General features: G+C 35.0%; 1 protein-coding gene across 3 annotated transcripts; it reads left to right on the forward strand.

The window, feature by feature from the left end:
• Nucleotides 1–909: 909 nt before the first annotated feature.
• Nucleotides 910–22,452, forward strand: scarb1 (scavenger receptor class B, member 1). Of its 3 annotated transcripts, XM_048181143.1 has the most exons (14): nt 910–1,329; nt 2,567–2,727; nt 6,402–6,543; nt 6,633–6,836; nt 6,929–7,024; nt 7,500–7,615; nt 7,711–7,877; nt 8,544–8,662; nt 15,255–15,328; nt 15,487–15,538; nt 16,135–16,281; nt 16,554–16,592; nt 17,088–17,160; nt 21,524–21,705. In XM_048181143.1, the coding sequence occupies exons 1-14, from the start codon at nt 1,210–1,212 to the stop codon at nt 21,532–21,534; spliced, it is 1,521 nt and encodes a 506-aa protein (XP_048037100.1). In that variant the 5' UTR covers nt 910–1,209; the 3' UTR covers nt 21,535–21,705. The 3 variants fall into 3 exon arrangements, with proteins under 3 accessions (XP_048037100.1, XP_048037103.1, XP_048037101.1); XM_048181146.1 differs by lacking the exon at nt 16,554–16,592 and having other exon boundaries at nt 911–1,329; nt 21,524–22,452; XM_048181144.1 differs by lacking the exons at nt 16,554–16,592; nt 17,088–17,160 and having other exon boundaries at nt 912–1,329; nt 21,524–22,452.
• Nucleotides 22,453–27,477: the final 5,025 nt, after the last annotated feature.

Genomic DNA, 27,477 nt, shown 5'->3' on the forward strand with positions numbered 1-27,477 from the left:
AAGGCACTATACATCATTTCCTTTGTCACATAATACACCATGTTTTCAATGGCATGTTTAACAGTCCAAATAATAATAATAACAATAATAAATTATTTTAATTTAATTTGGACATCAAGTTGTACCAAACTAGTTATTCATAAAAGAAAATATAATTAAAATCAAATTACTCCACTGTAAAAAAAATCATGATTTGTTACCACAACTTTTTTTCTTTTGGTCAAATCAACATAGATAATTAATGTGGTTCAGATAACAATTATTTCAAGTTTCTATTGATTAAACCAATCTCCTCTCTCTCTCTCTCTCTATATATATATATATAGTTGGTTTAACTTAAAATTTTTTAAAATTAAAATGTTGAGTTAATACAATGAAGGAGATTGGTTTAATGTATATATTTACAGTGAACTGTCTGCAAAGCAAATGATTAACATAAATATGATGATGTTGTAAATACACAGAGAACTGCAGAATATATTACATATTAATTTTGGAATACAGTAGTTGGATTAGATGCACCACGTTTGATATCAACAACAAAATATGGGAGGCCTTGTCTGTTTATTGAGATAGCAATTGTCAATTTATAACTGTTTATTGTGTTAGCATTGTTTTTCCCTGCTGTCTGCCAAACCATCAGAAAATCTATCTATCTATCTATCTATCTATCTATCTATCTATCTATCTATCTATCTATCTATCTATCTGCTAGCAATATGCGCGGCACAAATACTTAGGGGCCACTAGGCTATAGCTACATATTATATGCTCCTTGTAAACATAGCTCTTAAAAGATGCCAAACAAAGTGAATTAGTGCGTTAGATATTCCAGACAGTCTCTTATCCCTATGGTGGGAGATATATATATATAGCCTATAACTACATTACCCAGAAGCCTCTGTCTTATAGGTGGCGCTTTGAGCATTGTAAACATGGTAATCACACAGCAAGAGCGCTATAAAACCTGCTCGATCAGAGAGCCGGACTTTAACATCACTCACAGCTGTAATGTGCACGGCCATAAAGTCAGAAGAGCATTAATAACTCAATGACCAGTGTTTTATGGCTTTATCTCGTAGAAGTGATAGTTTGTTCAGCTGTTGAGGACTCACGCGTGCTTTGAGTTCTGTGCGCGATCTAGAAGAATTAACTTTATTGTTCTCAAACCTTTGCATTAATTTGTATCGCGAACTGTGTGGAGTGAGGATGGCGGTGTCTAAATCTGTATTAGAGATCGTTTTTTTAGTTTTGGGAGGTTTGGCAGTTTTGTTCGGGACTGTCCTGGTGTTTGTTGGACCTATTATAATAGACGATCAAATAGTGAAGGTAAGTTATACACCTGACAGGTGCACGAGACGCTCTAATCAAACACATTTGCTTTTTAAAATAACATTAAGTTACAAAAACCCATAGCCCGATTATAAAAATAATAGGCTACAAGTATACGTGCTTGAAATCTAAAGATTAGATCGTTGTAGTAGTTTGTCAAACGTGTGTAATAATAAACTACATTGTCAGACTGACACATTTGTTTGTTTCCTTCAGAAAATATGTTGTTTTGTTTTTATTAGGCCTATATGTAGTGTTTTGATTTTGTGGTAACACTTTGCTGTAATTTGTTAACATTACTTAATGTATTAACTAACATGAATTAACGAGCAATACATTTGTTGCAGTGTTTATTCATTTTTGTTAGTTCACAGTGCATTAACTAATGTTAACAAATACAATATTTGATTTTAAAAATGTATTAGTAAATGTTGAAATTAACAACATTAAAATTAATAAATGCTGTAGAAGTATTGTTTATTCTTAGTTCATGTCAACTAAAGTAATTAACTAACTAGTGAAACCTTATTGTAAAGTGTTACCGATTTTGATTTGGAAATGGTATTTGCAGGGGTGTATTTATGTGTTTTTTCCCCCTGGTGTCATTTAAAAATAATAATACTTTTATTAATCAAGGACACATTAAATTCAAAAGTGACAGCAAAAACATTTATATTTCAAATAAATTATGTTCTATTGAACTTTCTATTCATCAAAGAATCTGTCAAAAATGTATCATGGCACAACTGTTTTCAACATTGATACTAATATTAAGAAATCAGCAGCAAATCAGCATATCAGAATGATTTCTGAAGGATCATGTGACACTGAAGACTGAAGTAATGATGCTGAAAATTCACAGGAATAAATTACATTTTAAAACGTATAATAGAAAGCAGTTAATTCAAACTTATAATATTACTGTTTTTACTATATTTTTGATCAAATAAATGCAGGCTTTGTGAGCAGAAGAGATTTCTTTCAAAAATTTAAAGAAAAGTCTTATCAGTCCAACATTTTTAAACTAAGCTCTAAGTTCAAGATTAAACTTTCTATTGTAACAGTTACTCATCTCCTTTTCCTTTTTAATCGCATCACATTAAGTTTTTTCTGTGTGTGTGTGTATACATGTACAAATATTGTGTTGTCCCTCAATAGGCCATAAATCTGCATGTAATAATTACTATTGAATATGTCACACTAACCATATTTCACATACTTCATATCCTCACAGAATGTAGAGATAAACCCGAAGAACGAACTCTCCTACACTATGTGGAAGGACATCCCGGTTCCCTTTTTTATGTCTGTATATTTCTTTCATATTGTCAATCCTGATGAAATCCTAAAAGGAGAAAAGCCCATGGTGATACAGAGGGGGCCATATGTGTACCGGTAAGAATCGTGTTCCCTTCAACCATATGTATTGTAAAAAAGGCAGTACAAATCACTAGATCTGACTTGACTGGACATATACTGGTTTAGTTGAGGTTTAGACCTGCATTTTAAAGTCCCATGTGACTGAAGTTCATGGTTAGTGCCCAGGGGTTTGCATGTGCATTCTTGTCAGTTGTCCAGGCAGGGCTACCATAAAATCTCTTTAGTTTTTTCCATCTCCCCAGGATATAAAGTGTTCTGTCCATCCTGGAGTGATTTGTAGAGCTTTAACTTAACTTTAACTTGCGCTATGAATCTTGAGTAGACTGGGTTTGTCAGCACTGGTCAGACACTAAAAGCATATGACCTGCCCCAACGTGATGTAATTCAAAATAAGGTCCTCTGTCTTGATGGACTCATGTGACCTTTAACATAATTTTTTTTTTTTTTTTTTTTTTTTGCAGTAGACTGGATTTGGGTCTGTCTGATGGCCTTAAGGAATAGTTCACCCCAAAATTTAAATTTGCTTTTAATTTACTCGCCCTCAGGCCATCCAAGATGTAGGTGTCTTTTTTTTTTTTTTTTTCTTCAGTAGAACAGTGAAGAAGATTTTTAAATGAAACCATGATTCATATAATGCAAGTCAAAAACTTTGAGACTCAAAAAACATATACAGGCAAAACAAAATGAATACCTGCAGTTCCTGATGATACATAGATGTCTTCTGAAGCAAAACAACCGGGCAAGAAAATGAACATTATTTACAACATTATTACATGTAATCCACAGCTTCGGCAAACGGTCCTGATTAATTTGAACTATTTTTCCGCATTCACAAATCCTTTTTCGATTCTTTTTCTTTATTCTCTGATCTGAATCTGTCTAATTTTTATTATTGGAGGGGAACCGTGATCCTACCCTCGAGCCGTGCATACTAGAGCATTAAACTGAGTAAAAACAGACAGTGCTGGAAATGAATGAGAACAAGGAAGATCCGTACTTGTGTTCAATGCACTTCTTTATTTTTAGAGGTATGTTGCCCTAATGAAAGCCAAATTTTGAGCAAATATATCTTTATTCATGCACAAAGGAAATAGTTTATAGTATGCTTAAACTAGAAATTGTAACACGTGAGCATGCGGAAAATTCATAAAAAAACATAATTTTTTTTGTTTTGCAAAGGTGCGCCATAGTATGTTTTATTTATTTTATTTTATATTTTATTTTAATATTCTACAACATATTCGTTATTTTATTTTGTATAATATTATATTTTAAAAATATCAGTAGTGTCTTTTAACTGCTATGTTTAGTTATATTTCACGTATGTAGTATACTTCTGTTGGCGCGCTGTTTGGAGAGAGTACATTTATTGCTAGAAAGTTATTTTTGGCCAGATCATTTTGTTGTTTTATCATTGGTTGTTAAATGTGCATTAGTTTCCTCAGTCACAGTTTTGTGACTTCTTTTTTTAGATAAGACACATGACTTCTGCTCAACACACCATCGGATTTTCTTTCTTTTTCTTTTTTTGGTGATTTTTGCCTTGATTATGATGGGATAGTATAGAGTGGACAGGAAGCGATGTGGGAAAGAGAGGGGATGGGATCGGGAAAGGTCTGTGAGCTGAGACTTGAACTCTGGTCGCCCAAATAGCAACAGCGCTCAGCGCTGCATGTCGGTGCGCTGCCCACGAGGCTATCGGTGCCGATTTCTTTCGTTTTTTTTTTTTTTTTTTTTTTCCCTTTTCCTTTTTTGTTGTTGATTTTTGCTTTTATTATAATGGGATTGTATAGAGTGGACAGGAAGTGATGTGGGAGAGAGAGGGGGATGGGATCAAAAAAGGTCCATGAGCAGAGACTCGATCTCTGGTCGCCCAAAGCATTTCTCAAAGAGTTTCTTTTTTTGGCGATTTTAGCCTTTTTTTCTGATAGGATCATATAGAGTGGACAGGAAGTGATCTGGGAGAGAGAAGGGGATGAGATCGGGAAAGGTCCGTGAGCTGAGACTTGAACTCTGGTTGCCCAAATAGCAACGGCGCTCAGCGCTGTATGTCGGTGCGCTGCCCACGAGGCTATCGGTGCTGATTTCTTTCGGGTTTTTTTTTTTTTTTTTTTTTTTTTCCCTTTTTTGTTGTTGATTTTTGCTATTATTATAATAGGATTGTATAGAGTGGACAGGAAGTGACGTGGGAAAGAGCGGGGATGGGATCGGGAAAGGTCCGTGAGCTGAGACTTGAACTCTGGTTGCCCAAATAGCAACGGCGCTCAGCGCTGTATGTCGGTGCGCTGCCCACGAGGCTATCGGTGCCGATTTTTTTCGTTTTTTTTTTTTCTTCTTTTCCTTTTTTGTTGTCAATTTTTGCTTTTATTATAATGGGATTGTATAGAGTGGACAGGAAGTGATGTGGGAGAGAGAGGGGGATGGGATTAAAAAAGGTCCATGAGCAGAGACTCGATCTCTGGTCGCCCAAAGCATTTCTCAAAGAGTTTTTTTTTTTTGGCGATTTTTGCCTTTTTTTCTGATAGGATCATATAGAGTGGACAGGAAGTGATCTGGGAGAGAGAAGGGGGTTGAGATCGGGAAAGGTCCGTGAGCTGAGACTTGAACTCTGGTTGCCCAAATAGCAACGGCGCTCAGCGCTGTATGTCGGTGCGCTGCCCACGAGGCTATCGGTGCCGATTTTTTTTTCGTTTTTTTTTTTTCTTCTTCTTTTCCTTTTTTGTTGTCGATTTTTGCTTTTATTATAATGGGATTGTATAGAGTGGACAGGAAGTGATGTGGGAGAGAGAGGGGGATGGGATTAAAAAAGGTCCATGAGCAGAGACTCGATCTCTGGTCACCCAAAGCGTTTCTCAAAGAGTTTCTTTTTTTTTTGGCGATTTTTGCCTTTTTTTATGATAGGATCATATAGAGTGGACAGGAAGTGATCTGGGAGAGAGAAGGTGATGAGATCAGGAAAGGTCCTTGAGCTGGGACTCGAACTTGGGTCACCCAAAGCGTAACAGCACTATAGTTCGGCACTATAGTAGCATAGACACCATCTGTTTATCTTCTTTTGGCAATTTTTGCCTTTTATTATGATAGGATGGTATAGAGTGGACAGGAAGTGAGGTGGGAGAGAGAGAGGGGCGTGGGATTGGGCTGAAACTCCTGGACCTGTGTCGGCGCGCTGCCCACGAGGCTATCGGTGCTGACACCATCTGATTTTCGAACTCATGAAAATTATTCTTATCCAAAACATTTGTTTTGATATTGCACAACATATTCAATATTTTATTTTGTAAATATCAGTAGTGACTTTTAACTGCTATATTTATAGATACATTCATGTATGTAGTGTACTCTCCTAACAGCATGCCAACAGAAGATATTTATTGGTAGAAAGTGGATAATTTTCTTGTATTATCATTGGTTGTTTCCTCCATCACTGTTATGTAGCTTCTTGTTTTAGATGAGACACATGACGCTTTTATGGCAGCTTACAGTTACACAAATCATGCGCTGGCATTTCGCAATCTGAGAGAGGGGGGGCCGCGAGTCTTTGTGACTTTCAAACGTGCCATTTATGCTGACTGAGAACCTTAAAATTATTCCTCTAAAAGATGAACTTTGCAGTGTTAGGATAATATTACTGCTAATCAGCTGGCTCGGTCACATTTTACTGAAGTTGTGGCTCACATCTTTTTCAGTGAAAACCGCTGGAAAGACAACATCACATTCCATGACAACAACACGGTTTCGTATAAGGAATTTCGGCAGTATTTCTTTGAGGAGAGTATGTCAGTGGGAGATGAATCCGATGTGGTCACCATCCCTAACATGCTAGTGCTGGTGAGAATTTATGATGATATATTTAGTCTACCATGTAAAGCATTTGAGAAGAACTTTTTATCACAAGGGTCTTTCATTCACGTTTTCAGGGCGCATCAGTAATGATGGAGAATATGCCGTTTCCTATACGCATTTTGCTTAGCACCACCTTCAAGACCTTCAACGAGGGACCTTTCTTGACAAAACCAGTTGGAGAACTCATGTGGGGCTACGACAGCAAGTTGGTGGACTTCCTGAACAAATATCTCCCTGGCATGCTTCCATCCAGCGGCAAGTTTGGCTTATTTGCTGAGGTGTGTGTTTTCTGTGCATTCAGCTGTCTTATTACAGTAGCTGGTGTTTAGCCTCAGCTGATTTTTCTTGTTGTGTTTCACTCCCTACGTAGTTTAACAACTCGAACACTGGGCAGTTCACCGTCTTCACTGGCCAAGATGACATCCGAAAAGTTCATAAGGTGGACTCTTGGAATGGCTTAAAAAGAGTAAGCAAAATGCATTTTGGGACCATAATAAAAGAAAAGACACTGGCGAGCTGCCTATCTAGACTTATGCAAACATGAGGGGAGACTGCTCATGAAAGACCCACAACTGACAGAGAATCGACAGTTACTACATTTCTCTCTGATATGGTAGGAAATGAAATGAAATTGAATGTGGAGGATTTTAACTGACAAGATGATTGATTGATTGATTGATTGATTGACAGTTTAAACAGTGACTACATGTGGTTCATTAAAGACACAATTATGAAGAAGTAATGTGTCCAAAAGCTTACCTAGTCTTCTGCTGCTCACTCAAAAGTATGTACTTTTTCTTAAAAAAACGTACATACTTTTAGGGCATAGTATAATTAGGCAAAGCTGCATAGGTTTTTGAACAGATCATGTGGTGTTGTGTAAAGGAAGTGGTATTCTATATGTAAATGTGGTGCATGGGATCTTTGTTTTGTTGGTGCAGGTGGATTACTGGAGGTCTGAACAGTGTAACATGATCAATGGTACAGCGGGTCAAATGTGGCCTCCGTTCATGACCACAGAGTCGACGCTGCCCTTCTACAGCCCTGATGCGTGCAGGTAAACGCCCACACCTATACCCTTCAGAAGGTAATACGCTTTTAATGATTGCATGGTTTCTAAGGGTGCATTTTGTGGTAATTCTTCAACCTCAGGTCCATGGAGCTGGTGTACCAAAGGCCAGGAGTGTCTCAGGGGATTCCTATTTTCCGCTTCGTGGCCCCAAAGACTCTTTTTGCCAACGGTACAGATTATCCTCCCAATGAGGGCTTCTGTCCCTGTCGGCAGTCCGGCCTTCTCAACGTCAGCACCTGCAGACACAGTGAGTCTTCCTTCTCTTTTCTTACCTTTTTCGTCCTTTTTTTTTTTTTTTTAATTTTCTTACCCTTTTTTCTATTCTTTTCTATTCTCTTTTCTTTTCCTTTCTTAATTTTAATTTTTTACCTCATCTATTTTTTTCTTTTTTACTACCCTTTGCCCTATTCTATTCTTTTTTTTCAATCTTTTTTTTTCTTCCTTTCATTTCTTTTTACTATATATATTTATTTTTCTTTTTTTCCTACCCTTTCCTTCTCATTTTTTTACCCTTCTATTCTATTCTATTCTATTCTATTCTATTCTATTCTATTCTATTCTATTCTATTCTATTCTATTCTATTCCTCTTTTCTTAATCTTTTTTTTACCTTATCTATTTTTCTTTTCTTGATTCCTACCCTTTCCTTTTCATTTTCTTACTCTTTTCCTTTTTTTATATTCTATTCAATTCTATTCTTTGTTCTTCTTTTTCTCTTTGCTTTATCTTTTGTTTTTACCATATATATTTCTTTTCCCCTGTCCTTTTCTTTTCGCTTTTCATTTCCCTTTTTTTTTTTTTTTTACTTTGCATTTCTATTATTTTTCTTTTATTGTTTTAATTTAAAACTCTTTTCCCCTTTACTCTATATATTTTACCTTTTTTTTTTTTTTTTTTTTTTCCTCATATCTCAGATTCCCCCGTGTTCATCTCCCATCCACACTTTTTTGCGGCTGATCCCGTCCTTTTGGACACTGTCAACGGATTGAGCCCAAATGAAGATGAACATGGACTTTTTATCGACATCCATCCGGTAAGAAAACCAGGCACACAGAAACACACATGTAGCATTATTATTGGGAACTACTTAATATAATTACATGGACATTTCTGGTACTTTCTAGTAATAAAATTTGAAATATAAATAAAATGATGCAACATATGTATGTATAGTTATAAATTAATTATACAGTTTGTAAAATGACTTTCCTAATTTTTACAAATTATGTCACTTTGAGAAAGCAAACAAAATGAACAACCAGTGGAATGTTTCTTCCTCGTCAGGAAACTTTATCTCTCAAGGTTATTGATTGTCAGTTGTTGTTATGACTCTAAACACCTAACATCTTTATCTCTATAATTGGCCATAAATGTGAAATGGGTCCTTGTGTCTTATCTAAATTTGTTGCATAAACACCTGATTTTATGTGCCTTTTGGGGTCAATTCTTCCTCTAACTGTGACATAACCACTTTTTCAACCCATTTTCAAGAGCGCATGGTGCCGTACAGTGGCAGTGAGACGGGAGAGAGTGCTCAACTTCAGATCGCATCATTTATTGGAAAACTAATAGAAATTATCATTCTCTGTAAAGAAATGAGGCATGAACATATGAGAATTTATCAATATCTTTTTAACCCTCTGGTCCTATTCGGTCAAAATGACAGAAAAATTTGACGTTTTGATATTTTAACATTTTTTGCTTCATTGGAATGGGATGACACTTGGTGACTTAGCTATGTTGAACAATCTTTGACATGATTCAGATATGTTAAAGGGTCGAAAAAAAGTCAAAAGTGGCTCCTTTGAGGTCAAAAATGACTGACATTGGAAATGAATTGGGAAATATAACTCAGAGAATCTTTTGGTGGTACAAACTACAAATCAGCCACTGTGCAGAAAAAAAAGTGCACAGTAATGAGGAGGATGACACACACCCCTCCCCCCACACACACATATATATATATATATATATATATATATATATATATATATATATATATATATATATATATATATATATATATATATATATATATATATATATATATATATATATTATATATAATTCAGACACAAAGCAGTAAAAGGAAGAGGTTACACAAGAGTGCAAAACAGACACACCCACTGTCTCTCACACACAATACACTATTTTACACACAAATTAACTGGTGAGCCAAAAATCTCAAATAAGAGGTTGAAATTAGATCAGACCCATATGTTTTAAGCTGTTATAAAGCATACCTGTTAATTTTTGTTACATTTTTATTGAATTTTGATGTTGTGTAACTAGACTTGTGCCGATATTCGGTAATGCGATATATCGCGATAATGCAAATGCACGGTATTGTTATCGTGGGCATTTCAAAATACCGTAAATAATCATTTATTACCAATTATTACAATTTTTATAATGCATATAAGAATACTTTCCCCATCAACCGTATAAAGTGCACAACACCGCTGTATTCTGCGTCAAAAGAACACGCGCTCAGATGTAAACAAGCCCAACGTGCACGAGAAGCACATGGCGGAAAGAGTGAAGGAGACGAGCTGAATGAAAGTGCGCGTTCACTCTCTGACAGCAGAGGGCGCTGATGGAACAGCAGAGTGCAACGGTTACCCTGGAAACCCCATAAACAAAGCAACTGCGCTGAAGTTTTTAAAATGCCTCAAACATACCGTGTGTCTCAATCAGCTCCCTAGTTCAGTAGTCAGGGCACTGATCAGGGAATCAGCCACATTCACTTGCATGATACTGATTCACGACCTAGGGAACTAGGGAGCTGATTGAGACGCAGGGATATATTTTAATCTGGACTACAACATGCCCTAATGATTAGAAATGTTCTGATTATTTGTTATTGTTCAGTAAAACTTAAAGACATACGGCTTCATTAGTTAACATGTTAATTCATTAAACTGACAATGAAAAATACTTATAAACCATTCATTATTCTTAGTTAATTTCTTAGTTAGGCTACTGTTTAATAACATTACTAAAATCAAAAGTACTTATTTAATGGACCTGAGAGAAAACTAACCATGATCAGTTGTGTTTCTTAACTAACATTAACAAAAAAATAATACTTTCTGTAAATGTAGCTGTTGCTCAATCTTAGTTAATGCATTAAATGAGACCTTATTGTAAAGTGTTTCCTGTTGTTCTTTATAGCCTAATTCTTTTGCACTGTTTGAAAATTTGACTTTATATTTTGTGTATTGTATTATTGTATTTAAACATTCAGAGTTATTTTTGTTATTACAAAAAGAGTTTTTAAACCTGTTATACTATGACAACACTTTTTTTTTTTTTGCAACATTTTAATATCGTGATAATACCGTATACCGTGATTAAAAGCTTCAGCAATTAATCGCAACATGAAAATTTGATACCGTCACATGCCTATGTGTAACAAATTGTCTGTTCAGTTTTGACGGTAGTAAAATTAATCCAAAAACTGACACTTCCAATCAACATTTAAAAAAAAAAAAAAATATATATATATATATATATATATATATATATATATATATATATATATATATATATATATATATATATATATATATATATATATATATATATATAACCATGAGAAAAAGTAGTCTTTGAGAATGTCAAAGTATAAATCCAAATCCACAACTTAATAAAAATAAGTATTTGTCTAATAACCACTAGAGAAATTATTAGTAAGTTAAGTAAAATTTAATTTTTCTTTTTTTGCTCCCACCAGATGGCCCTAATATACCTTCAAAAAATGAGATTTTAAATGCCTTGTCTCTGTTTTAACATGGAATACTGCTTCAATTGAACAATTTATTAAAAATATATTCAAAAATGGTGTATTATTTTTAATAGGGAAAAATAGCCAATAAAATGTTTATAAATATTGCATAGAATCATAAAATACCCTTAATTTTAAGTAATAATCCAAAAATGCTGGAGAAGAGGAAAAAAAACCATTTCAAGTTACAAGGCTTTGGTCACTTTTTACCGTGAAGGAACCAAGTGTGACTCCTAAATAAAGAGGACCAGAGGGTTAAATGTGCTCTCTTTTGGGCTAAAAGCCTTAGTGGATCTGTTTATAGTAGCCATGTGATCACAAATAAATTGAAGCAGACTCGATTCAGTAAGTGTGTCTTCCTCCTGTGTGAAATAATGATAAATACCGATTTGCACAGTTTATGGCCTCAAAGCTTGCAGTCGGAGGCTGTTAGACCCGGCTGTCCATTTTATAGCATTGGCTCTATTTATGGCTATTAATTTCTGACATATAACCAATGTTCCCTCTTATTTTTTTTCTCGCTGAGCAAAACTTTTCTCTGTTGAGCACACATTTTGGCCACCTGAGCAAAAACATACTTTATATAAGACCTGTACAATGAACGTAAACATTTATCATGCAACTGTAACATTTAACTTTAATGTGCCATTTCTATTTTATTTGACCCTTGATGTAACTTAGTGATTTATTAAATAATATGTTTGAAAACAAGCAGTTCAGTCACTAAATTAAGCACATTTTAGGTTACTTGAGATTTTTCACATTGCTGTATTAACTGTACCAGTCTTTACCAAGAAATTCTATTAAAAAATAATTTCTGTCCTCCTGCAGGACAGTTCAATTCTTGATAATAATATAATTATTGAGCAGTTACAATGATGGTTTGGGACAACCATAATGTGTTTTTGTACAGTCAATTATTAGCAACAGACAGTGTTAAACTATCAAAATTACATGTTTATTGCTTATGAATTTCCCAGATTTTATATAACAAGATTTTTCGTGGCAAGGAGCCCTAAACAATCCCCTTGTGAGAGAGATTTTTTATTAGGCTTACATTATAATATAATAAAATATAATATTTAAGTATTTAAACTGATATACAGTATTATATCAGTTTAAATGCTTCCATTTGTTTTAATAGGCTATATTATATAGTGAAAACAAACTGAAGCATTTAAACAGATCTGATAGCTAAATATTTTTTAAGAAAAGTGAACGTTAACTCTTTTATAGTCATCTAAACATCCCTGAAACCCACACAACCACACACACAAAAATCTATTTAAACTGAGGTATATCACTGATGTATTTTGAGTTTGCAAGCTACACCTGTGGTGGGAGTGTGATTGTAAATGTCTCAGAGTTTTGTTAGCATTCTGTGCCCATGCATCATCCGTTATTTCCACCACTTTTCATTAAAACATGGCGTTTTATTTCACATTTCTTTTCGTTTCGCGTTGCCTCTCGTATTGATGTATTTAGTCCACAAACATTACAGTATTCTTACCGCGAATGTTTTGGCTCAGGGCCAGCCAGCTCACGCGCGCTCAATCGTTCTCTTTCTATGAAACCCGTAAACCGCATTCACCGGTTCCAACTCTATAGCGACAATAACTCTATAGCGGTTGCGCAGAGCACTGCAATTATTTCTCATTTAAACTACTCTGCGCGGCAATTATTTTTTCTGCGCGGCCGGGGAACATTAGAGGGAACATTGCATATAACCGAACAAATCAAACAAACGTAATCAGGTAAAGGTGGGATCGTGGGTCGTGTCTGTCTCAGTGTTTCAGCTTTGTCACTGGTTTGATAATGAGATTATGTTTCTACCATTAAACCATTACAAAATCTGATAAGCTAATTGGAAATTACGGTTATCGTGACCTTTATGGTGTTTGAATAGCTCTCAGCAACTTAATGACACATTATAAACATGATTAAGATTTAAAAGGTATGATCTTTTTCACGTGGTCAATGACTAACTAAAGTTTTTAGTTATTCGTGTTCAATTCACAATTAAGCTGTGCTTATTGGGGTTAAGCATAGCTGGAAATCTAGCATTTGTCACTTTGTTGGTTAGTTAATTTGGTTTTTCACTAAAGTAGTGAGCATCGATCACATCTTTGATGTTAGATCTGAAACTCCTGATGTCTGCATCTGTGGACCTTTTGCAACAGGCAGTTTGATAAGACAGACTCCTCTTTATGACTTCTGATTAGTTGGAGATACGGACACAGCTTTGTGTCGCTATATTTAACAGAATTGCACAACGCCGACACACTTCTTGACTGGCTGTTCTTCTGGTTGCAAAATGTGATGGTTATCTCATCGCTCTCCCTTCATCTGTTCAAGATATTTTTTAAACTGCTGCGGGGTTGAACGTCTGGGACGAATTGACAGCATGATGCCTGATTAGCTCCAGATATATTGAATCCATTACGAAGTTGTCACAAAAACAGCTCTTTGGTTTCAGTGTTTTCTGTAGGAGCAAATGTATTTCCATTCATAACTAGGCCAACATTGAATCTACAACCAAAAAATGATGCCTTTTATGCTTTCAGTAAAGTACAGTTTAGTTTCTGTTATTTCTCAAAATAAAATTAGGTTAAAATTTGTATAATTTGTTCTGTACTTGGCCTGTACTTTGCTTGTTTTAATCACCTCATTAGTTCTAGTTCATTTTTAAATGGTCCTGCAGTGTGAAAAATTATTTAAGTGCAAATTTTCCCACGCTCTCTCAATTAATATGGTCATAAAAACTGCATGCGTAAGTACCACCGCACAACATGCCAACTTTATAAAAGTATTTCATGGTCCCTCTGAGGATGTAGAAGGCTTGATGGTAATTGAACCTTCTGAACTCACCATAAATCCCAGATATCTTAGAACATGTAACATGCCTGTAAACAGCATAGTTGTTGAGAAACCAATCTAATGAGCAGTTATAATAGCCACTCTTCAGATTGTTTTATGACTTTATCTTTACCCTGTTCTTTTCCATAATCATTTCTTGATGTTTTCAGATAAAGTACACATTCAAAATTTTGGGGTCAGTTTTTTTTTTTTTTCCACAGTAAAGATTTTCAATTTTAAATGATACTCCTTTGAACTTTGTATTCATCAAAAAAAAAAAAAAAAAAAAAAGTGACAGTTTCCACAAAAATATGAAGCAGCACAACTGTTTTTAACATTGTTTGATTAATAATAATAATAATAATAAATGTTTCTTGAGCAGCAAATCAGCATATTAGAATGATTTCTGAAGGATCATGTGACACTGAAGACTGGAGTAATGCTGCTGAAAATTCAGCTTTGATCACAGGAATAAATTACATTTTAAAACATATTCAAATAGAAAGCAGATATTTTAAATTGTAATAATATTTCACAATATTACTGTTTTTACTACGTTTGCAGCCTTGACCATAAGATTCTTCTTTCAAAACATAAAAACAAAACGTCTCGACCCCAAACTGTTTAATGGTAGTGTAACAGTTTATTTAGACCAGGGGAAAATGCTTTAAAGATGCTTTTACATTTAATCTTTAACCAGGTTCGAGTTTCAGGGATTTTAAGGGTCATTTATGGATATTTTAGTTTGTTCATCAGGAATGTGTCTTCTGGTTAACTTCTATTTATCAAAAAAATTTTAAAAGGTACCAAAGATTCACCTTGATCTAAATGGAATTAAATCTAGGGAAAGAACAGAATTTTTATATAGAATGTTAGCTAAAATTCTACTTAGTTTTTAAAAACAGGCTGAAGTTCTCTTCCCGAGATTCATCAATGAATCTCTTCACATGCACAGGTTTTCATTGAAGGCTTTGTATTACAGGAGACTGGAGTGCCGGTGAACGTTTCCATACGGCTGCAGCTCAACCTGCTCATGAAGAGGGTTTCAGGCATTTCGTAAGTACAGCACAAATACAGTAGGTCAACAGTCATGGTGGTCTGTGTCTGCTCTGAGGTCAGGTTGTTGTGAAACATGTTTGTTTTAGATGGCAGAACTGTTCTGTACAGTGTCTCCCATGTACTCATTTCTGTGTGCTGTGGTTTGCTTGTTTCAGAGAAACAGGAAAGATAAAAGAAGTGGTGATGCCTATGATCTGGTTTGAAGAGGTAAGAGTGAGTTACAAAAAGAAAACAATTGTACAAAATAACTTACAATGCCCTATGTTTAGAAAGTCGCCAGCAAGTGTTAAATGGCTTAAATGTGCAAAAATTGGTAAATTTAGTTTCACATCTTCACATTTGGGGTTTAAAAAAGACTTTCTTGAAAGTTTTATTAAACTGTCTGAAAACAAATCAGGGTTCACAATCTGTCTAAATATGTTTACCATGGTCCATTTGTGTACATAGAGTATAAACTCTATAAAATCACATCCTAATAAGATATGTCAACATTTGAACGTTTTTATTATTATTATTTTTACATATGTATCATTAGATATTCAAGTAAGTTGAGACTCAATACTTGCAGTTAAAAGTGTAATCTGGCAAACTTGGGATAGGCCACGCTGTGAAGGATCCACTCGCTCTATCCTTCATGGCCCAGGAAATGAAGGACGCATTTGTAGGCCGCTTTTAGAATTGTATTAAGCTGTGTCCCATTTCAGAGGCTGCATCCTTCAAAGCGCTATGTAACTTGACTTTACTTGAATTCAATTCGAAAAAGAAAATGATTGAAATTGATTTGTTGTCTTCATCTTTCTCAGAGCGGCTACATTGACGGTCCCGTTCTCAACACCTTCCGCACTAATCTGGTGGTGCTGCCCATGGTCATGGAGTACATGCAGTACATCTTCATCGGTCTCGGACTCGCAACCATTCTGGGAGCCGTGATATTATACCTCAGCGACAAGGTATGTAGCCTCCTGCAATTTTTATGCATGCTTTTAATGCAGTGTTTTACTAATATTATTTTTTTTATATACAAAGCGTGTATGTTTGTGTGAGTGCATGTACGAGAGAGATATAGAGAGGAAGTGGGTTGAACATGATGTTGAGCAAATGTGGTTTTGTTGTTTATTCGTGTCTGAGGAGGTAAAGTTGAGCACCCTTTATCACCCCACTTTAACACCTTGCATGGGCTTAGATGGATTAAAGTGCAACATTTGCATGGTTTCTTTTACAGAAAGTCTGGAAAAAGACATCACGTTCTCTCACAGAAGGGGTCAGCACTAATTTATATATACATATTCAAAAACAAAAAATATTACAAAAATCAAAAATGTGTTTATATGTATGTAATTGTTCCAAATCTCTAGACATTAAACCATTGTTTGATTGTTTACAATGCAATTTAAATAAGGAAAGATATTGCTGCTTTGAAAAAATGAAAAGTGAGATGATCCCCGATAAATGTGAATCTTATTGCACAAGTTTTATTATAAAGTATATATTTGAAAATCAAGTTTCAAAGCATGTGATTTAACAACCGCACGATCATGTTCATCTTGCATGCTCCCGCCCCACTTCAATCACTGACACACTTCATGCATGCGTTGTCGTGCACGAGCTCTACGGGCCGTTCAAATTCCCCTCAGTTCTTGTCAGCTGTGATGATCTCAACCCTGTCACTGTGTCCAATAATCAACCTGAAGACCGCTGGCTCCAAATCAGTGTCACTGCCCGCCTGATGTTCAATGAGGTCTGGTTATTCTTTTAGGAAAGCGTAAAAGATACAAAACACGACCCGACCAATGAGACGCAGGCTGAAAAATGTAACATGAACGACACAGGTGGGTTTTTGGCTCAGACTTGCCTCTTCTCAAACTCTTCTTCTGCAGGTGGGATGTTTTTGGAGTCACACGAACGCACCTCACTTTATAGTCCTTTATATTCACTGTATATCACTTCACCTGCTTCACTGATCTGTCCATCATAACTCATCACCAGAACTTTGTGGGCAATGTTCCTTCTAATTTATTTGCTTGCTGAGCAAAACCAAGTGTGCTGCACATGTCCTGAAAAGTGAAGCCAAAACATTTCAGTCGCCCCCTGGTGGCTGGCTGCAGTATCGGTCATAAACCCCACCCTCTGCATGTAATCGAATGGGACTGGAGCCAAACTAAAAAATCCAGTTACACTTAAAATAATTTCTGTTTCTGTCATTTTAGGTGGTACTTATCACGCTGACGTGTATGTTCAAGTGTTCGTTTTTCCAATAAGTTTGGTTTTAGTTAGTTATTTGATGCTATAAAAATGGGGTTTAACCTCATGATTGACAGCTGTGCTTGCGATTGAGGCTCCAATTGCTGTAATCTGCAACGGCCCTTTCTGGGATATTTTGGCTTCATTTTTCTACAGTGGATGGAAGTTGAGACACATCATCTATGTTTTTAGTCTAGGAGCAAAACTTTTCTCTACTGGGCAGACAATTCTGCTACCTATGCAAAAACATCTCTTATAATTATAACCGAGCTGTGCAGCAAACACGCAAAAGGTTTTTTACGTCATGCAGTTGCAACTAGTAACTTTAAGGTGCTGTTTCTATTTTACTTGACCATTGATGTAAATTAATTACATCAGGCTGTGATAGGTCCTTAACTCAATCTGCTTGAAATCACATCATTCTCTATAGGGCACAGCTGATTGGTTCTTGCCATATCAGTAGCCAATGAGCTCGCTGCTCAACCTTCAAATACTTGGTCAGCATTTGCTGTAGCAGTGCAGTGTGCTTTCAGAAACTTTCCGCCTTCCCCAGCTCCACCTGTATAGATCTGCTACGGGTAATGCTATATTGTACAGCAGCAGCATGTTTTACTTGCTCACAGCAGCGTGTCATGTATGTATTGGCTGAAGTCCCTTTAAAGGTGCCCTAGAATCAAAATTTGAATTTACCTCGGCATAGTTGAATAACAAGAGTTCAGTACATGGAAAAGACATACATTGAGTTTCAAACCCCATTGCTTCCTCCTTCTTATGTAATTCTCATTTGATTAAAAGACTTCCGGAAAACACGCGGATCTCAACATAACACAGACTGTTACGTAACAGTCGGGATCATTAATATGTATGACCCCAATATTTGCATATATGCCAGCCAATGTTCAAGGCATTAGACAAGGAAAGGCAGTATTAACGTCTGGATCTGTGCACAGACAAGGTAAGCCAGTAAGAACAACAGCGAAAAATGGCAGATGGAGCAACTGACATGATCCATGATATCATGATATTTTTATCATGTCTTATAGTCTTTCTAAATGTTTTGTTAGCATGTTGCTAATGTACTGTTAAATGTGGTTAAAGTTACCATCGTTTCTTATTGTATTCACGGAGACAAGAGAGCCGTCGCTATTTTCATTTTTAAACACTTGCAGTCTGTATAATTCATAAACACAACTTCATTCTTTATAAATCTCTCCAACAGTGTAGCATTAGCCGTTAGCCACAGAGCATAGCCTCAAACTCATACAGAATCAAATGTATACATCAAAATAAATACTTTACTCACATAATTCGAAGCATGCATACAGCATGCATGACGAACATCTTGTAAAGATCCATTTTTAGGGTTATATTAGCTGTGTGAACTTTGTAAATGCACTGTAATATAGTCGAGAGCTCGTGTGGCAGGGAGCATGCGAATTAAAGGGGCGGCGCGCTGCCAAAATCAGTGTATAGTTAATGATGTCCCAAAATAGGCAGTTAAAAAAATTAATAAAAAAAAATCTATGGGGTATTTTGAGCTGAAACTTCACAGACACATTCAGGAGACACCTTAGACTTATATTACTTGTGAAAAAGCATTCTTGGGCACCTTTAATAAACAGCAGCAGCGTAGCAGATCTATTCCACTGTGACCAAACATATTAAAGGGTTAGTTCACCTAAAAATGAAAATTGTCATTAATTACTCACCCTCATGTCGTTCCAAACCCGTAAGACCTTCATTCATCTTCAGAACACAAATAAAGATAGTTTCGATGAAATCTGAGAGCTTCTCCCATAGACGGCAACACAATTGCCACTTTCAAGGCCCAGAAAGAAAGTAAAGACATCGTTAAAATAGTCCATGTGACTATAGTGGTTCAACCTTAATTTTATGAAGCAACAAGAATACTTTTTGTGCACAAATAAAAAAAAAAAAAAAAAAAAACGACTTTCAACAATTTAGTTTCTTCTGTGTCAGTCTCCGCTGTTCAGTTATTATTTTTATTTTTTTTTATTTTTTATTTTTTTGCGCACAAAAAGTATTCTTGTCGCTTCATAACATTTAAGGTTGAACCATTGTAGTCACATGAACTAGTTTAACAATGTCTTTAGTATCTTTCTGGGCCTTTAAAATGATAGTTTATGTATTTTATTTTATTTTTATCTAGTTTTATCTAAGTGGTAGTTAGTCAGTGGGGAGTTTTTTTTTTTTTTTTTTTTTTTTTTTTTTGTATACCAAGAGTTTTCTAATGTCAAGGATCCCTAAATATGGCAATCCCTTTGTGAGATGAATTATTAGACTTATAATATGAAAGCAAATTTACGGAAGAGGATTAGGGCCAAGCAATAATAAAAAAATAAAACCATCTCGAGATTAAAGTTGTTAAATTTCGAGATTAAAGTTGTTAAATTTCGAGAAAAAACTAGTTAAATTTCGAGAAAAAAGTCGAGATAAAATGTTGAGAATAAAGTCATTAAATTACGAGAAAAAAGTCGTTAAATTACGAGAACAAATTCGTTAAATTATGAGAAAAATGACGTTAAATTTCGAGAAAAAAGTCGAGATAAAATGTTGAGAATAAACTCATTAAATTATGAGAATAAAGTCATTAAATTACCAGAAAAAAATGGTTAAATTATGAGAACAAATTCGTTAAATTAATGAGTTTATTCTCAACATTTTATTTCGACTTTTTTCTCGAAATTTAACAACTTTAATCTCGAGATGTTTTTTTTATTTTTTATTATTGCTTGGCCCTAGTACTCTTCCGTACAAATTGAAGCATTTAAAGATTTATATAAAAAAAAAAAAAAAATTGCACAAAATAACTTATAATGCCCTTATAATGCCTTGTGAACTATCCCTGAAACACACATGCACACACACATTTGTTTGTGTGAATTGTGGTGACATTCCATAGGCGTAATGGTTTTTATACTATACAAACCGTATTTTCTATCGCCCAACACCAACCCTAAACCTACCCGTCACAGAAAACTGTGCACATTTTTACTTTCTCAAAAAAAACCTCATTCTGTATGATTTTACAAAGCCTTTTTAAAAATGGGGACATGGGGTAATGTCCTCATAAGTCACCCTCTCCTTGTAATGTCATACCCATGTCATTATACAAATTTGTGTCCTGATATGACACACACTCACACTCACACACACATACAAAATCAATTTTAAGAGTCATTTAACTGTGGTAGGTGCGTAATTGTAAATGTGTTGGAGTTCTGTTACCATGACACTTGTAAGCAGTGTAAATTTAGAAGGGGAAAAAAATTACATTAGAGGGAACAGTGTTTGTGTGTTTGTCTGTATAACAGAGGACAAACTGAGTATTTGCTGATTTGTATGGGTAGAGCATCTTGCCAAAAAGAATTTGAGTTCCTTTTTTTTTTTTTTTTTACACAAATACTTTAAATAAATGCAAAACTCTAATAGAGTGACTCCAGATGTTAAAGTCCTTGGCACTTTCTGAATGGATAGCCAATAAATATACTAAAATAATAAAAATAAAAAAAAAAAAAAAAATATATATATATATATATATATATATATATATATATATATATATATATATATATATATATATATATATATATATATATATATATATATATATATATATATATATATATATATATATATATAATAAAACAAGGATGCATAGTAAAGGTGAAGTTTTTATTTGTCACCTCCCCTCCCACACCACCCTATTTATACTTTATTGTATATTGGTTAATCTTTTTATGCAAATCAGACTTAACTAATCAAAAAAAAAAAAAAAAAAAAAATTATGTTTTTATTTTAAAAAGATGCAACTTAAAAGTGAAGTTTTTATATCTTGTTGTAAGTGGTTTAGTGGAGACATTTTAATTTTGGTGAGGTCTTTGTTTGTTGTTTTACTTTTGTATTAACATGTCTTTTTTTCACCGGCAGACAAAAAGTAAGAAGTGTGACCAGCCCTGCACAGATGTGGATCCATCCAGCTCAGCCAGTGAAAAGACCCCATTACTACAGGCCTCAACGAGCTAGAGCCAATATCCACACTGCAGCTTACTTTCATCAGAAACTCACAATCCCACAAACCACTGGGCAGCAAATAAAAGTTCTTTTATTAAGCGTTGTGGTTGAATTAATGGATCAAGAACAGATCATCAGGAACAGGATTATGAACACTTGCGAGTAGGGATGTTTCTTGTGTTTTTTTGCACAGCAGTTGGGTCTAAAGTGCTCTGTGGGGTCAATACTACATTTTTTCTTGTTCATTTTTTGTATGAAAAAGTGACTGGTGTCTGCAATGTGGTAAGGGTAGTTTTGTTGTTGTTGTTGACACATTTAAAATTAAATAATTGATAATATAGTAGACAATGAATTTTCAAATGGTGCATTCATTAAAAAATGTAAATGGTCAAAACACTCCAAACCTTACTTCCTCATAGGGAAAAAAAAAGACATTTAACCTTTTCCTGTATATAAGGAACTGTTGTGTACACTTTGTAACAATCATGTGCCATTGACTGAAATATCCTGTGAAAGCAGAAAAAAATGCTGAGCCAACACATATCGCTCAGTATGCTGAATACACACATTGCTTGAATTTAGTCTGTAAAGGCACTTTACATGTTTACATGTTTAATGGATGTAAAAAAAAAATGCTTTAATATGTCATTGTTTGCATTGTCATGATGTTCAGTATAAAATGAAATGGGATTATTTGAAGTTTTGTGAGACTTCAATCAATAATGAATTTCAGTTTACTTTCATGATGGGTTTTAATTCTACATGAATTGCAGACAAATGTTCTATCAAATGTTGTAGGCATATGAAAACTTTTAAAGATGTCTATAAACAGCATATGGTCATGAGTCCATGATATATTTTAGGGCTTCTCATTAAATAATACTGTTAAGAAGGTTTATCAAAAGCTGTGCAGTTGAGATAACTATTGTCTTATCAAATTGTATTGTGTTGTCCATTACATCAAAACATTTTTGTGGTAAAAATCAAATTAAAATGCAAATTAAGCACATTGCCCCTAACCGTTTTAATCATGTTAGGGGGAATGTGATTCTCCCCATCAACTGTTTGGCTACCCATATTCCTCAAAATATCTTCTTTTGTGTTCAGCAGAGGAAAGAAATTCATACAGGTTTGTTTGGAACAACTTGAGGGTGAGCAACTGATACAAGGCCAGGCACATTTGTTTTATTAAAACCTAAAAGCAGCACAACAAATATAACTAGGATTTATAAATTGCACTTTAAAATACATGCCATTATTAGCATACAGTATCGAGAATGAGTCGTTTTATTTTTGCCGCCATTTTGAAATCGCAGTTCTTTTTGCCACCGCAAGATGGCAGGAGCGAGCAACAGTACAGAATGAGGCTACACCAGGTTGGACATTTATTTTATTGATCATTTTAATCAGTTTTCTTTTATTTAATGTTTGCTATTACTGCGTATGCAGAGCAGAGTGCCTTTAAAGAAATACACAAACCTTCTGTGTTGACAGAAACGTTCCTGATGTGAGTTTTGTGAGTAAAATAACAATTTTACACAATGACATCCATAAAAACGGAAAATGTTATACTTAGTAATTTCAGAATTAACCTTATATTTTCCTTTCAAAATATTTAATATCCTTTTCCAACCTAGTTAAATCTCAGGCAAATGTTATTGAAAACATGGATTTCTAAGGCCTTTAAATGATTAACATTATCAAGATTTACCTAAGTTAGCTGAAAACCTGTTGTAAACAATCTTCTGCCCTCTGGTTGATACTTGATACTTTTTTAGTAAGTAATATGTATTTTGCTTTGTAATTATTTTATTAAGTAAACGTTTTAAGTTGTCTCCTACTGATAAAAAGATCTCTCTAATTTAGCTACATTACAAGATATCAGATTTTCATTTTACTTTTGGGCAATACAAATCATCATCTGCACTGAACTGCATATTTTTGTTCAGTTTGGGCCTCTAAATAAAATTTATGTTTTTTCCCTCCATATTCTTACTAAATCATACTATATGGGCCATGAGAGGCTGATGTATCTTACAAAAATAAAAAAAAAAAAAAATTGTCTTCATGTTCCATAAATAGATTTTTCTAGCCATTTTATCAGGCTTTACAGGGTTAAAGTATGAAATCAGAATTGGATTTGTGTGCCGTTAGTCCATATCTGGTAAATATCTAAGTTAAAGGGTTAGTTCACCCAAAAATGAAAATATGTCATTTATTACTCACCCTCATGTCATTCTACACCCGTAAAACCTTTGTTCTTCTTTCGAACACAAATTAAGATATTGTTGATGAAATCCGATGGCTCAATGAGACCTCTATTGAGAGCAAAGCCATTAAAACTCTCAAGATCCATAAAGGTACTAAAAACATATTTGAAACAGTTCATGTGAGTTCAGTGGTTCAATATTAATATTATAAAGCAACAAGAATACCTTTTTTGTGCGCCAAAAAAACTAAATAAAGACAACAATATCTATATGGGCCGATTTCAAAACACTGCTTCTGAGCTTTACGAATCAAATCAATGAATCGGAAAGTCACGTGATTTCAGCAGTTTAGCCATTTGATAGGAACAAAAGATTCATAAAGCTCAGAAGCTTCAAGAAGCAGTGTTTTGAAATCGGCCCATCACTAGATATTGTTGAATAAAGTCGTTATTTTGTTTTTTTGGCGCACAAAAAGTATTGTCTCTTTATAATATTAAGATAGAACCACTGAACTCACATGAACTGTTTTAAATGTTTTTAGTACCTTTATGGATCTTGACAGTTTCAATGGCATTGCTGTCTATAGAGGCCTAGCCATTGGATTTCATCAACAATATCTTAATTTGTGTTCCAAAGATGAACGAATGTCTTACGAAATGTAGAACAACATGAGGGTGAGTAATAAATGACATTATTTTCAGCAGATAACTATTTTAAATTTTAAATCTATTTAGTGGGTGTGTTCATTTTTCTGTCCAATAAAATACTTTCTTCCTCTAATTCCACCTGCCATCTAGCAATAACAAGTAGCAAATTATCCTTTTGTATTACCATAAAACAAACAGAAATAATGTGATATTTTATGGATGACTTTTAAAGCAAGCTGAAATTTGGTTTAGAATCAGTTCCCATAAGATTAGCAAAAATCAATAAGTGTCAACCTGATGCGTCAATGTTAAATGTGTGCTTTGATGTATGTAAAGGTCCTTGGGGTCTCCCAGATCCCAAACAAAGGTTACCACTTTATCAATGCAGGTCATCCGAACTTCTTCAGCATTTGAAACGAAACGTGCTGACTGTTTGACGACTGTTCAATCGAAGAAGTTGGCAAATGTGTAGATGTGACCTTTTCCGCAGAGCTGCTGCGCTTCAATCATGTCCTGAGGGGACGCGTGTCTCAGTGTTTCCTTGACCCTCGCTGCTGATTACAGTAACCTATGGTGTCATGGCCACAAAGCTGTATTGCATGTGAAATATAGCACGTTATACAGGATCATATCTCAAATATATGATTAATCATATCTCAAATATATGATTGGTCTGCTACATTGTATGTGGTGTAGAGATTTATCTTTCTTGGATTTAAAGGATTAGTTCACTTCAGAATTAAAATTTCCGTTAATTTACTCACCCCCATGTCATCCAAGATGTTTATGTCTTTCTTTCTTCAGTCAAAAAGAAATTAAGGTTTGAGGAAAACGTTCCAAGAAATTTTAATTCTGAAGTGAACTAATCCTTTAACTTCAGTAGTCTTTGTTTGACAAAGCAATTATGAAACAGACAGAACAACACCGTACCAGATTTGGCGACACAGGCAGCAGTGCTTCAAGAGCTGAATGCAAATAGAAAACATGCTTCAAATATTTAATGAGCTCCGTTGGGTTCTGGCCAGTCCATAGATTGTTCTATTTGTGGACGCCAGTTGTTTGTGTCCATCAAACGTAATGGAAAGTTAACATGCATTCGGTACCTGTTGGTTTGTCTTTCTTTATCTTGTTTTTTATGCCTTTCATGTCTCTTGGAGTCGACATAATCAGCTGTTTACCTGAGCAATTTGGTGTTTGTATTCCTGTTGTGTCTCATGATACTTTGGCTCCTGTTTGCCACCCTGCTGGACCGAGTGGGTTTGACATCCAAAGGGAGGGTGCAGGTCGTCTCTTCAAGAAACATCAAACCGAGATGTAATTGTGGTCGCCCTTCCAACATCTTTGATGTCTGCAACCCAGGCATGACCAAAGTCTGGTGTGAAATTGTAGCATGGAGTAGACTGAGAATATTAATGCAGATGCAGAGTATGATGAAGGTGAAGCTCATGAAAACATGTCCAGGTCACATTCCATCCCATTTGGAAAAAATAAATCGTCCAAAAATAAAAAATAAAAAATGCTACTGCCCAAAAGTTTTGAAAAAAAAAAAAAAAAAAAAAAAAAAAAACTTTATTAACCCTTGTGTATTGTTCAAATTCACTACCATTTTGTTATGTTCAGGATGAAAACATCCACTAAATTAAATTGCTGTAAAACTGTATCAGATAAATATTTTTTTTTTTTTGCATAAATCTGTTAATCAACTTCAATCCTGATCAAAACTACTAAATGTTTAAAAAAAATCCAGGATTTTTACTCTTTAATTGCCAAGTTCATAAATGATGTCACTGATTTGGGGGAAAAAACACACAAAATGACTTATTTTCAATACAAAAAGTGATTGTGGACTGGATGTTTTTTTTTAACCTTTTATCACAGTCTTGGACATGTGAAAGATTAGTAACAACATTGGCTTTGATGCATTGTTAGTTTTTGTGCAGCATTGGATTTTATTTTTTTCTCCCTCATTTACTGTTCGTGGCTATTTTTGCCCCATTGACTTCCATTATAATGACATTTTTTGGTTGCAAAGCCATGACACCATATAATCATGCATTCTTGATTGTTGGTGGTTTTCCCTGTTGGGAAGAGGTAAAATTTGTAATTTTTACTGTTGATCACCAGGTGGCACTTAAAAAGCTTAGTTTCTGGCATTTATATGGAGTTATATGGAGTACAACAGCATATTATAGTGTGTGTGTGTGTGTGTGTGTGTGTGTGTTTGTGTGTGTGAGAGAGAGAGTGAGAGACCTTTGCGCACTTACCTTGATGCGTCTGAGAAAATCAAAATATGCACCTCAGCTCTCAGAACTACATGGAGTAAACAAAAACAAAGTAAGTGTATTTATGCACCTGCTGCCTTTTGATGGTGAGAAGTATGGATGGCCTATGTGTGAAATGCTTGTCTTTTCTTGATGGTAAAGCCAATTTAAAACCTTAAAATCCTTCAGTGATACACTTTTCCATTTTTTTCTGTAAAAAATCTACTCTGCATCAGATTTATGAACATAATTTATTATGAACCAAAGTGCAACAATTTTGCAGCGACCATGGAGGTTGGTTATGCTGACAATGAGGTCAGTCATCTCCTCCGTTAAAAACAGACTGAACACAGAATCCACGTTCTGGACCCTTGCGATGGCATAACGCGTCGGCACTGGAGTCACTCCTCTGGCAGGCTGAAGAAAGGGAGTTGTCTCCACATTGGTGGAAAACCACACTTCACCGTTTCTCCCAATCCACCCAGATCCAGGATCCTCTGAATCCTCCTCGCCTTCAGTGGAAGCTGGAGAGGATGATGGGGGTGCCACAAAAAAATCAGGATCTGATTCGGTACATTCAGGATCTGACTTCGGTACAAGTAAAGCCCTTTCTCATGTTGCTTGCTGCTCTTCTCACCATCAAATGACCAGCAGGATGGCACGCTAGTGTTTAAATCCACTTACCTTGTTTTTGTTTAGTCTGTGCTTCTCACCATCAAAAGGCAGCAGGTGCATAAATACACTTACTTTGT

Source organism: Megalobrama amblycephala, linkage group LG2 (assembly GCF_018812025.1).
Source record: "Megalobrama amblycephala isolate DHTTF-2021 linkage group LG2, ASM1881202v1, whole genome shotgun sequence".
Lineage (NCBI taxonomy): Eukaryota > Metazoa > Chordata > Actinopteri > Cypriniformes > Xenocyprididae > Megalobrama > Megalobrama amblycephala.